This window comes from Esox lucius, chromosome 4, assembly GCF_011004845.1.
Source record: "Esox lucius isolate fEsoLuc1 chromosome 4, fEsoLuc1.pri, whole genome shotgun sequence".
NCBI classification, from domain to species: domain Eukaryota; kingdom Metazoa; phylum Chordata; class Actinopteri; order Esociformes; family Esocidae; genus Esox; species Esox lucius.
The window spans coordinates 6,090,796-6,103,374 of record NC_047572.1 but is presented as its reverse complement, the minus strand read 5'-3'; the positions used below and the strand labels follow the sequence as shown (position 1 = coordinate 6,103,374).

Below are 12,579 nucleotides of genomic sequence, written 5' to 3'. Positions count from 1 at the left end.
TGCCTCCACAACCACCCGGGCTGCAGCCCGCTTGGCCTGTCGGTACCCGTCAGCTGCCTCAGGAGTCCCACAAGCCAACCAGGCCTGATAGGACTCCTTCTTCAGCTTGACGGCATCCCTTACTTCCGGTGTCCACCACCGGGTTCGGGGATTGCCGCCTCAACAGGCACCGGAGACCTTACGGCCACAGCTCAGAGCGGCCGCTTGTCGTCATATATACAATATCTATCAATATAGGGGACGACTAGTGATGGCCATTCGAGGCTTCATTGGCGTTATTTTAGCAGCAGTATATTATGCTGGCAGCACTCAGATTTTCTTAATCACAATAAAACCATTTGAAATATATAAGGCAATATAGTTAACAATCTAGTCTGTAAAAAAGAACAGACAAGAATAACATTGGAACGGACATTAAACATAAAATATACAGACTAGATTGTTACCTATATTACCTTATATATTTCAATGATGGCTTTTATTTAGAAAGAAATCTGAGTTAGCACTGCTCAAATTGAAGCCTCAAATTGTAACGATGCAGGTGTAGTGGAGTTTGTAGAAAAAACTTGGAGCCAAAGGCAGGGAGGTGATAACGAAACTGTATTCTTGAATAATCAAACTCAAAGGCACGCTATAACACGGCGCTCAAACGAACATGCCTCTCTTCACAATTGAAAGACAGAACAGTACCACACAAAGACACCCAGAAACACAGGAACTAATATAGGCAACATAATGAGGGAAAGGACACCAGGTGTGTGCAACAACAAGACATGACAGTGCCGTAGGAGGAGGAGGGGCGTGGCCAGAAGGCCTAAAGCATCGACGCACGCCGAATACCACGTTGGGGGGGGGGGTGGCGCGTGTCCTTGTTACAGTACCCCCCCCCCGACACGCGGCTCCGGCAGCGCACCCCCACCGGCCCCGAGGCCGACCCGAAGGACGCTGTGCAGGACGATCAGGAGCTCAGGATCAAGAATGTCCAGAGGGGGCGGAGGGACCTCCCGCACCTCAGACTGCTGGAGGGGACCAGCCACCACCGGCCTGAGGAGAGACAAATGGAACGAGGCATTAATCCTGTAATCAGGGGGAAGTTGTAACTTATAGGTTACCTCATTCACTCTCCCCAGGACTTTGAACGGCCCCACAAACCGCGGGCCCAGCTTCAGGCAGAGGGAGGTTCCGGGTCGAGAGCCAGACCCGGTCGCCCACAGCGTAGACGCCGGTGGTCAGCAGTGGACTTCTTGTGAACCCCGCGCCGGAACCCCAGTGGTGGCTGGTCCCCTCCTCGGCGCGTCGTCCACCGCCGGAACCCCAATCTCGGGCTGGCTCTGCCAGGGTGCCAAGACCGGCTGGTACCCCAGGACACACTGAAAGAGAGTCAAGGACGTGGAGGAGTGGCGGAGTGAATTCTGAGCATACTCTGCCCAGGGCAGGAACTCCAACCACTCCCCCGGCCGGTCCTGGCAATAGGACCGCCGGAACCTCCCCAGGTCTTGGTTCACACACTCCACTTGCCCATTAGCTTCGGGGTGGAACCCGGAGGTGAGGCTGACCGAGACCCCCAATCGGCCCATAAAGGCCTTCCAGACCCGAGACATGAACTGAGGGTCCCGGTCCGAAACAATGTCCTCCGGCACCCCGTAGTGCCGGAAGACATGGGTGAACAGCGCCTCTGCGGTCTGCAGAGCCGTTGGGAGACCAGGGAGGGGAAGGAACTGGCAGGCCTTTGAAAACCGGTCCACAACAACCAGGACCGTGGTATTGCCTAGTGAGGGGGGAGATCGGTCAGAAAATCAATGGACAGGTGAGACCATGGTCGTTGTGGAGCGGGCAAAGGGAGTAACTTACCCACCGGAAGGTGTCTAGGTGCCTTACACTGAGCGCACACCAAACAAGAGGACACGTACGCCCTCACATCCTTGGCCAGGCCAGGCCACCAGTACTTATCGGTAAGGCAGCGCACAGTACGGTCTATGCCCGGGTGACCCGTGGAAGGGGAGGTGTGGGCCCAGTAGATGAGGCTAGCAGGTTGTCTAGCTGGATCGCCATGTCGACAAGCTGGTCAAACGTCAACATGGCGTCCCGGCCATGAGCTCCAACTGGAGCAAAAACCCAGAGCACTGGGCTGCGTCCCCGCCGAATCCCTGGGGAAGGCTCAGTTGAATGGTCTTACTCTGCGACGGTGGAGACGATGGCAGGGGCACTTCGGCCGGGTTGTGTTGGTGGTTGCTGCTCAGGTGGCAGCCTCGCCTCCAACCGCCGCATAGACTGGACCATCTCGGTCATGGCCTCCTGGTGGAGTAGGTCACTCCCGCTGACTCCATTCTAGTGTGGTATTCTGTCACGATGCAGGTGTAGTGGAGTTTGTAGAAAAAACTTTGAGCCAAACGCAGGGAGGTGATAACGAAACTGTATTCTTGAATAATCAAACTCAAAGGCACGCGCTATAACACGGCGCTCAAACGAACGTGCCTCTCTCCACAATTGAAAGACATAGAACAATACCACATAAAGACACCCAGAAACACAGGAACTAATAACGGCAACATAATGAGGGAATGGACACCAGCTGTGTGAAATAACAAGACATAAAAGTGCCGTGGGAGGAGGAGCGGCGTGACTAGAAGGCCAGCGATGACGCGCGCCGAATACCACGTCAGGGCGCGAGTCCTCGTTACACAAATGACTAACAATAACTGACTTTTTTGTGAAAAAAAAAAGTGAAACGACACGAGAATCATGTAGCCAGGGAAGTGTTTGTCTATCCTGAAGAAATCCTAATATCCACCAGAACTGTTTTGTTTTAGGCTTCCTATTACATAGCTATGTAGGGTTGTAGACAGCAAAGTTTTTGTCTGTCCTGAACCTCACACGTAATGCATTTTGACTGTTACAGGAGGCGAACGCGGGACATGCCGAGCCCTCATCTCTAACCACTACGCTATTTAACAAGGGGCACTCACTCAGTAAGAAACATTCGCTCTGCTAGGCCGGCTCCGCTTACGTGGTCCAGCAAAAATTAAGAGACCACTGCAAATTGAATGCTTCTGTTCCTCACTCAAAACATTCCTTTTCAAAGAAAAAAGTTCAGTGGTCTCTTAATTTTTTCCAGAGATGTATGTACCATTTGTTAAGAAGCATGTGTGAGCAGGCAAAACACATTTATTTTATTTCTTATGGGATTCACATTCAACTGTAGGTCATAACAGAATGGCACAATCATATGACAAAACATGGCAACAAAGAAACGGGTTATACAGAGCTATACATTTGTGGGCTGTCAGTATAGCTTCTTGTGTTTATCTTGAACAAATCCTCCTTTACCACTGGCTGTTTTAGCAGTTAATTGGCCATTCGTGAATGACATTGATACAGTTAAACTGACTAACGTTTCTTACTAAGTTAACTGTTTTATTTGCCAGTAATAGTCTTTACTATTATCTACTAACTTACTGGAATAGTCATAAGAATTGAGCAATTGCTAGCGAGTCTGCCAAAGCTATTTAAATTTCATGGCATAAGAACATATTTTTTTCTTTCATGGCATAACAACATACTTTTTTCTTCAATTCGTGAATGACATTAATACAATAATTATCAATAAAGGTCAAGATAACTGACTTATTCATCGAGTGAAAAGACGAGAATGAATAAGATTAATGGAATCTACCAGAAATAATAAATAAATGACGTGGCTCTCAGTAGATTTGATCTCTGGCCATCCACATGAAAGGCACTGTCTTTAACCACTACACCAGGGGACTACAAGTTCCAGTAGTTGCTGGACTCCATTGAGAATTGTGTTAAACTGACTAATGTTTCCTATTACGTTTACCTCCACCATAGCATCTATGGGCTTTTGCCACTGGCCGTTTTAACAGTTTATTAGCCAGTAATAGGCTTACTAGTATCTACCAACGTCCTAGGAATAATCATAAGAATTGAGTAATTGAGAATTGAGACTGATGATGAACTTTTCCATGCCAGAAACAGTCGCTATATAACCGTATACAGTTTCAGTTAAGCCTAACGTAAGTACTGTATGTTGTAGGCAGCAAATGTGTTTGTCTATCCTGACCCAAAACACATGCACGGATGCTTACTTTGAAGATCCACCAGAAACAGTCTCAATATAACCGTAAAATGTTTTATTTCAGGCTTACTATAATGCCAGCGAAGTTTGATACAGAATAATTCATAACACATACTTTGTTTTGCCTGCGAGGAGATACATACTCTGGGCCTGTAGTTCACAAGTCCGCTTCCCTAACCACTAAGCTATTTAACAAAGGGTAGTCAGTCAGTCACTCACTCAGTAAGAGACATTTGCTTACACGGTCTGGCAAAAATGAACTGACCCCTGTTCAAAAGTCTAAATACCCTTAGTTCTTAATACTGTGTATTGCCCCCTTTAGCATTAATGACAGCATACAGTCTTTTGTAATAGTTGTCCCCGAATTCTTGCAGGTGGTATAGCTGTCCATTCGTATTGGCAAAATGCCTCCAGGTCATGCAAAGTCTTTGGTCGTCTTGCATGAACCGCATCTTTGAGATCTCCCCAGAGTGGCTCGATGATATTAAGGTCAAGAGACTGTGATGACCACTCCAGAACCTTCACCTTTTTCTGCTGTAACCACTGGTGGGTCAACTTGGCCTTGTTCTTAGGGTCATTGTCATGCTGGAAAGTCCAAGAGCGTCCCATGCGCAGCTTTTGTACAGAAGAATGCAAATTGTCTGCCAGTATTTTGTGATAACATCAATTCAATCAATCAATCAAATTTATTTATAAAGCCCTTTTTACAACAGCAGTTGTCACAAAGTGCTTTACAGAGACACCCGGCCTTAAACCCCAAGGAGCAAACAACAGTAGTGTTGAATTTCAGTGGCTAGGAAAATCTCCCTAAGGTCGAATTTTAGGAAGAAACCTAGAGAGGACCCAGGCTCAGAGGGGTGACCAGTCCTCTTCTGGCTGTGCCGGAATTGTTACCTATCTTACTTATCTAAAATGCATTAATTGTAAAAGTTATTGTTCAATACATTATTACACTGCATGCACAATTATTAGGCAAGTGAGTATTCTGATAATATTATATTATTTCTATCCACATTTTATATATTTTTGTATGGAGGGAGGGTGTGGCAACAGTGAATAACACCTTATATCAAGGTGTGCATAATTAATAGGCAGCTTCATGTCCTCGGGTAAAATGAGTCAAAAAGAGAATTAACTGACACTGAAAAGTAATAAAGTGTAAAATGCCTTTCAGATGGATGCAACATTCTTGAAATAGTTAAACTATTGAGGCGTGACCACCGGACACTCAAAAACGTTTTGTTGCGAATAGTCAACTGGGGTACAACCAATCCATGGAGAAGAAAAGACAGAAGGGTGGCACCCTATTGAACAGAAGTGTGGCTATATCGGTCGCTGAATGTTTTTGAAAGGCCATAAATGTTATTTAATTTTCATTTTGTATTACTTATTTGCTTCAAATAATTGGAGTTGGAAAAAATTGGAGTTGCACAATTCTTTTTTAAATGTATTTGCCTAATACTTTTGCACACTAATTGTTGCCTAATAATTGTGCACACTTATGTATTCTCCTGAGAAAGAGAAAAAATATTTCTCTTTTGTTAAACTTTCAGATTTGAGTTTCAATGATATTTTGGATTGACTGAGAGCATTGTGTTTTTTCAAAAATAAAAGAAATCTTGAGGAATACAATTTGCTTAATAATTGTGCACGCAGTGTATTATTGATTAGTGATATTATTGTTATTATTTCTTCATCCACACTGTTTCATTGCTCCTTGTAATGATTCTAGCCTCCAAAATCTATGCTCCTTTTTTGTGGGAGAGAGAACTGCATTATGTATGGAAGTACTAGGTAGAAGGTCAGAAAACCCTTTGCTAAGTGAAACTCAGGCAGAAGGCTGAACTGTCTTGGAAGCATTGTCAAACATTGAATGCCAAAGCTCACTGGAGATAAACTCCACAAATGAGCTGAAATATTCAGCCCTACCGGACTTGCATAGTCAACAAAACAATAAAGACAGTAAACATGGCCTCTTCAATCTAACAACAAGCCGTGGTATGTGAAATGTTTTGCATTTGCCTTGGGGTGTGAGAAAAGAAATTAGGTCATTGGGACGATTTAAAAATATCCTTCTACGCCTGCGAGCAAAAGCTTTTATTGTGTGACCTGGTGATTCTCTGAGTAAATGGATTTATTTAGTTTTATGTCAAATCAGTAATGGATGAAAGCCTTACTAGCAACAACGAGAGACATTTGAAGATACTTCCAATATCTATAGGACTGTCAGATTCTGTTGCTCTGCTGACAGTGCACTCCTCCTTTCAAGGATGACAAAAGTGGACACAGTACTTCGTTTTCAAACCACAGACTGTCAGCACATTACATTGGCTTGACACTATATCAACACAGGATGAGCAACTGTCCCACTGTTATTAAAATGTGAAAAATGTGTCCTGATTTTCTGCTAGTAATGAAATATTGCCTTCTTCACAAATTATGCTATTCCTTTTGTGAGGCTCAACAAAATCTCACAATCATGACATGGAGATTTATATACTTTACCCCATTAATAATCATTAGTCATGTCACATGAAGCCCTCTTGATATTTGGATAGACAAATTCTCGCTATGTGTTCATCCATCCCTGTAACTGATCCAAAAGAAATGTACAAATTAGGAAGCAGATTAATTTATAGTCAAGTTATGCAAGTAAAATGCATTGACTTGGTTGTTTTGTACAGCTGTTGAGTTGGACAGTTCTGTGTTTTGTATTCATATTGCACTATTCAAAAAATGCTCAGAAAATGCCTCACAAGAAACTCCACAGCCACATGTCATGTCTTTATGGAGTATACACACATAAAAACTCATGGCTGTTACCACTTTTACAGGAATAAAGGGGAAACATGGAAGCATACTCATAAGAACATCTGACCAGTAATTAAAAGGTTAAAGGTTTAAATCTTAGGTGAAAAATATTTCATACTGTTCCTCAGCAACGCAGTTAACCTTTATTTTTCAGAGATTGTTGCAGAAATGAAAATGTATTATGTCAAAAGTTTTTAATTCTGAATGGTTGTTTTTCCTTTTTAGTCTTTGTTTTAGACACTTTCAGTTAAAGAGTTTAAGTAATAAACGTTTATTCACCCAATATACAAATGTTTTGATATGGCGTATAGCCACAAAGACATGAGATGGGTGAGTTTCATGTGGTGAAGACGTGTGGTTCATTCAAGTGACTAAGTTAGCCAAAGAATATGACACAAAAAATATGGAATATTAGACTTATTACGGAAATATCCCTTTAAAGATTCTTAGCGATGCTCCAATGTGAATTAAGAGATCAGAAAAAGGTCATTATATGTCCCCAACATGCATCTGAATGAGGAAGAGGCCTTCTATTTCATTTAACTGACTTTTGCTCCCTCTCTTAAAGCTATCATTACAGTCAAGCTATCATTACAGTTCCAAAGGCACAACCAGTAAAGCCCTGTTGAATGCCGCAACTCGTAATGTCAGATAGAAGTGGCCCAATTTACATTTAACATCAGGGGCTCAATCTTCAGCTGGAGTTAAGGCGGCACTAGTGTAACGCTACTTCTTTGTCAATGTTAAACTGTTAAAGCCAGCAGTCCATTTTGTACAGCTTTTGCGCACCAGCTGGTTATTTACCTTTCATTTATCACCTAGCTGCTATGGCAGAAATATTTGGAGGTTGTCCATCAATTTTATCCAAAGTGCTCCGGAAAAACTTAAGAGACCACTGCACCTTTTTCTTTCCTTTCCAAAAAAGTTGAAAAGGAAAGTTTTAAATGAGGAACAGAAGTGTTCTATTTGCAGTGTTCTCTTAATTTTAACCCTTCTGTTCCTCACTCAAAACCTTCCTTTTCATCTTTTTTGGAAAGTAAAGAAAACAGTGGTCTCTTAATTTCTTCTGGAGCTGTATATGCCTGGGCTTCTACACTTATAGACTACATTTATGTTATTATGGTCAGTGGGCTCTGCCACGCCATGGCCCCTGGAACACCGTTCCCCTCATTAGCTACAGCCCTGCATATGTGTGTGTAATGAAAGTAGTGTGCTATTGGTGCCTGTAAACTCAATATTTAGAAAGGCAAAAACAAATGTGTTTGTCATTTTTGTCCTGTTTGATAAGAAAAGGAAAGCCATGTAGTGACCATAGAACTACGTGGAATGCAAATGCGTTCAAGTTCACCAATTTGGCAAAGATGGGATAAGTCTACATTTTATTTGGTTTCTATAAATTATTGGTCCAACTGTAACAAACTAACATTTTAATTGGATTGATTCCAAAGCAATAGCCAAAAAAAAAGCCCCTAGATACACAACCTGAAGTAACCACATTCAGCCTGGGAGCATGTTTTGATTGGTTGAAGATAGACCCATCACTCAATCCTACAGAATGCCATGCTCTGTAAAGATTTTCGTGCTGTCCCAGTTATTATGTTTACATTTGAGTAATTTATCCCGAACAACTTACAGTCATGAATGCTCTACTAAGTTGAGGACCAGACCTAATATATATTTTGTTTAGGACTTGTTGGAGAATCCCAAACTTGTTGGAGAATGCTACTTGCTGTGCTGCTTAGTTTGGCTGCTTAATTGTTGTTGTGGTCAGGTTTCTCTGGATAAATAAGGAACCTTTTTTTCTCCTCTTGACAGCCCCAGAGTAGGCAAGAAACCTATTAGCAATGCATGAGGGTTTATTGAGAGTTGATGTAAGACCTGTGGGGATGAAAAGGAATCCCACCGCCTTCTCAAGGGCAAAGATGGGTAAAGATTCAGCTGTGGTCATCAGAGCTGAAGGCAATTAAAAACAGGACCTAAGAACTGCTGAACTGTTCTGGACAAAAGAAGTCAATATAATGTTAGTTAGGATCCAAACTGGAGGACCACTCACTGTTTCTTTTTAATGAATTTAAAGGATAACTTATTGTAGTAGCAGTCAGTAGGCTACGGTTGGGTTAGACAGCCAGTGTGGAGATATTCTCAGTCCTGATTGGTGATAGATAATGTGAAAGGAAAAGAGAGACTGCTAATTAAAACAGCTAATTAAAGTAACAGTAACAACATCAGATGAGGATGTTTTCAGTGCTAATTAGCATCACCAGACACAGAATGAGTCACACATAGACGACAGCGCCACGATTCTAGGCATAAATTCACTCGAACTTCCTGTCAGATGGACACTTTTGCTTAATGGCTTTGGCTTCAGAACATTGACTTGCTGATACATGGGAAGGAAGTATGTTGAATGCACTCAACATGAATCATAGTTTATTTGACTCGGCTGAACACTTTTGCTGCTTAACTGACAGGAGAGTCATAACATGGACTGAATTGATTTTATCATTTCTCAGGTTAATTGTCAGTTGTGTTCCCACTCTTTTGGGATTGTATAAGACACCAGTTTCTCATGTGTCAATATTTATTGAAGCCTAAAGAGATGACTGTCACTGTTATTTTCATTTTGAAGGCTTGTGGCAAAATCGATTCACAAAGCCACAGCTCAGAGAAAACAAGTGTATCAAACTTGTCAAGACAATCTGATTGCTTTTGTCCATGAAAATGTGAGAATTTTTTGTTTGTGCTTTAATTTGGGGCTTGGTTTCAAAGCAGACAGGCATTAAACATCCATTTACAGGTGAGTGTGTGTGTGTTATCCTGGATTTAGCCCAGAGAAATGTATTGATTATTCCAATTGGACTCTTAATATCTCACCCGGCACAGCCAGAAGGGGACTGGTCACCCCTCTGAGCCTGGGTCCTCTCTAGGTTTCTTCCTAAAATTCTGCCTTCTTAGGAAGTTTTTCCTAGCCACTGAAATCCAACACTACTGTTGTTTGCTCCTTGGGGTTTAAGGCCAGGTGTCTCTGTAAAGCACTTTGTGACAACTGCTGTTGTAAAAAGGGCTTTATAAATAAATTTGATTGATTGAAATAAATTTGATTATTATACATATGGTGACCAAACCGCAAAGATAGCAAAACCTGACAATCTAGGCCCTTAAAAGATATTTTACCTGGTCCTCACTAGAACCTGAAAAGGAACCAGGCAAGCCTAGTTCAGCCAGCTCACAATTGAAAGTGATGAATATTGTTGCCCATACTGGATTCAAACCAAGGTCACCCACATGAGAGGCTATGTCTTTAGCCACTACACCACAAAACAGCACGCATAGCTGGTGTCGGTATACCATCTTGATAGTAGATCATTTTGTCTCCAATTACTGTCACTCAAAGTTTGAATATTTCACCAGACACCATTAAGCATTGTGTTAAACTGAAAAACGCCTCTTATTAAGTTTACGTTCAGTCAGTCAGTCAGTGACATTCCCTCTTCTAGACCGGCTCCACTTACATGGTCCGGCAAAAAGGTGCAATTCCACTTTAGTGACATATACATTTTAGGCATTAGGGATAAAGGTAGGTTACATCCAAGCAGAATGCAAATAACCATTCTTCAAAAGATCTTCTTCCCTCAATTTCAGGATGTCAAATACCTGATTATGGACTTGCTTAAGTGCTTCACTGATTCCCAGGGTGTTTGAGAGAGTTGAAGATTGATAAATGTTCTCCAGTGCACATCTTGCCAAGACATTCTGCATCATATCACTTGGTATCCTAGTGGCTAGGGTTGGGTACCGAACTTGGTACTTTTAAGGGTAACAACTGAAGTGCGTCGGTACTACCAAGTACTGATTCATGTAAAATCAATTAGTGCCAAATTTTGGTACCTGAGAGCGCATCTGGTTGAGAAAGTAGAAGGAAAGAGAGAGAGCCAGACTACGTGAGTGAGATTACCTCAGCCCTACAGCTTATTCAGTTTTCAACACCAACAGAGTCAGGGCAATGGTGAGCCAAAAGTGGTCCAAAGTGTGGTTACTTGACAGAAACAACGCGCGCTGCAATATTTGTGATGCAAAATGCAAAGCTGTCCATGGAAACACCTGCTCAAACACAAAATATTTCTTAAAGCTAAAGCGTGTAATGTATTTCATAGCATGAAAGCCAAGTTTGCCTCAGCAACCGCAGCTAAAATATGCGAAAAAAAGTAAAGATAAAAGGTCCCATTGGGTACCGGTAACGAATTCCAAGTACCGGTATCGGTTCAAATGCAAACAGTACCCAACCCTGTACAACAAAGTAGAATTTGTCCAACAAACAAATTATTAATTACTACTCAAGGCTTATATTCCCTTTTTTATTTCCTGTTTAACTGTAGTCATTTGAAACACCAGAGCATCCCAAGCATGTGAAAAAAAAATCTCATCTGTGTACATCTACAACCCTGTTTTGTCAAATTTGGGCTCTCTTGTTTTGTAATACCATGGCTCATTTCAAAACATCAAATAATGTTGGGCCAATGAACTGCATTTTTGATGAGTCTTCTGGGCTCAGGTAAATTGATTTGTGTTACCTCCTTGACCAATTGGTTTCAGGCTAGTGTCACGCAGGAGTTAGCAAACTGGTCAGTCAAAACCCAGTGCACTTAAAAGCTTCCTGCTGCCAATAGTCTATGACTCAGCAGAAGCAGACATCTGTACAGTTCCGAGATCTGGCGATCAGTCTGTCTGGAACTTCACAGCCCACAGGTTACACGAGGCAGACGACACACAGGGTGGTGGGGATTGGGGTGAGATAGAATTCACAGGATGGAGCCCAGGTCACAACTGATGCACTAACAATTGCCTCTAAAGTATGGAGCAAAATCAGCCTTGCACCATCCAGGGGAGATCCATCACACAAGCCAGGGTCCCCTGGGGTCCCGGAGCCTCCCCTCCCTTTCTCAATCTCCTCTCTTTAGCCTGCCGGGCTTGTCAGTGGCAGACTGAGCCATGCTGGAGTCGGGATCAAAGCCTTCCTCCCCTGATGTGACATTCACAGCATTTCAATTGAGCCATCAATCTGTCAAGCCTTACTGCTGCTAAGCCAGGCAGGAGAACACAGTGAGACAGCTAGGGTTGGATGTGGATGTGCCCGTTTCCCCTTTTGCCATTTTAATGTAGTCGTGGTGTTACACGCCAAACGTCATGTGAAAGTACATGGGTGTTTGTTTAGTGGTTGTTTGTTAAAGGTTCTCACTATCTATTAACTTTCACTCTATTTTCTCTCATCCTCTTTCTCTCACTCTGTCTTTCTCTCTTGTCTGTTTTTGCACTCATTTTTGTAATTTTTTAGACCGGGCTCCTGTAAGGACGAGATAAAGTCACCCAGTAAGACAGTGCCACCCTCACAGTCCCCGTCAGACTTCCTGGACAAGCTCATGGGTAAAAAGTCTGGCTACGATGCCCGGATCAGACCCAATTTTAAAGGTATGTTGAAAAGTAGGTTTAAAAGTCGACGCAACTACCTTTACAAATCATTAGCAACACTGTTGCTTCAAATAAATAGTTTTGAGACCAGCTTCCCATATACTAATGTGAGGCATTTTCTGATTCTACTTCTGTTGAAAACTAAAAAGAAAGTGATTCATGGACAATATGTCAACCTTCTGAGTGGTATTCCCTAAAAAGTCAGT

At 42.5% G+C, this 12,579-nt stretch overlaps 1 protein-coding gene across 3 annotated transcripts in view; it reads left to right on the top strand.

The window, feature by feature from the left end:
- The window catches only part of glra4a (glycine receptor, alpha 4a), a 112,694-nt gene that overhangs the window by 79,806 nt on the left and 20,309 nt on the right, over positions 1 to 12,579 (top strand). For all 3 annotated transcript variants that reach the window (XM_010896771.3, XM_020044975.2, XM_020044974.2), the window contains exon 2: positions 12,240 to 12,373. In XM_010896771.3, the coding sequence (XP_010895073.1) occupies positions 12,240 to 12,373 (134 nt within the window). The remainder of the gene's footprint in view (positions 1 to 12,239; positions 12,374 to 12,579) is intronic.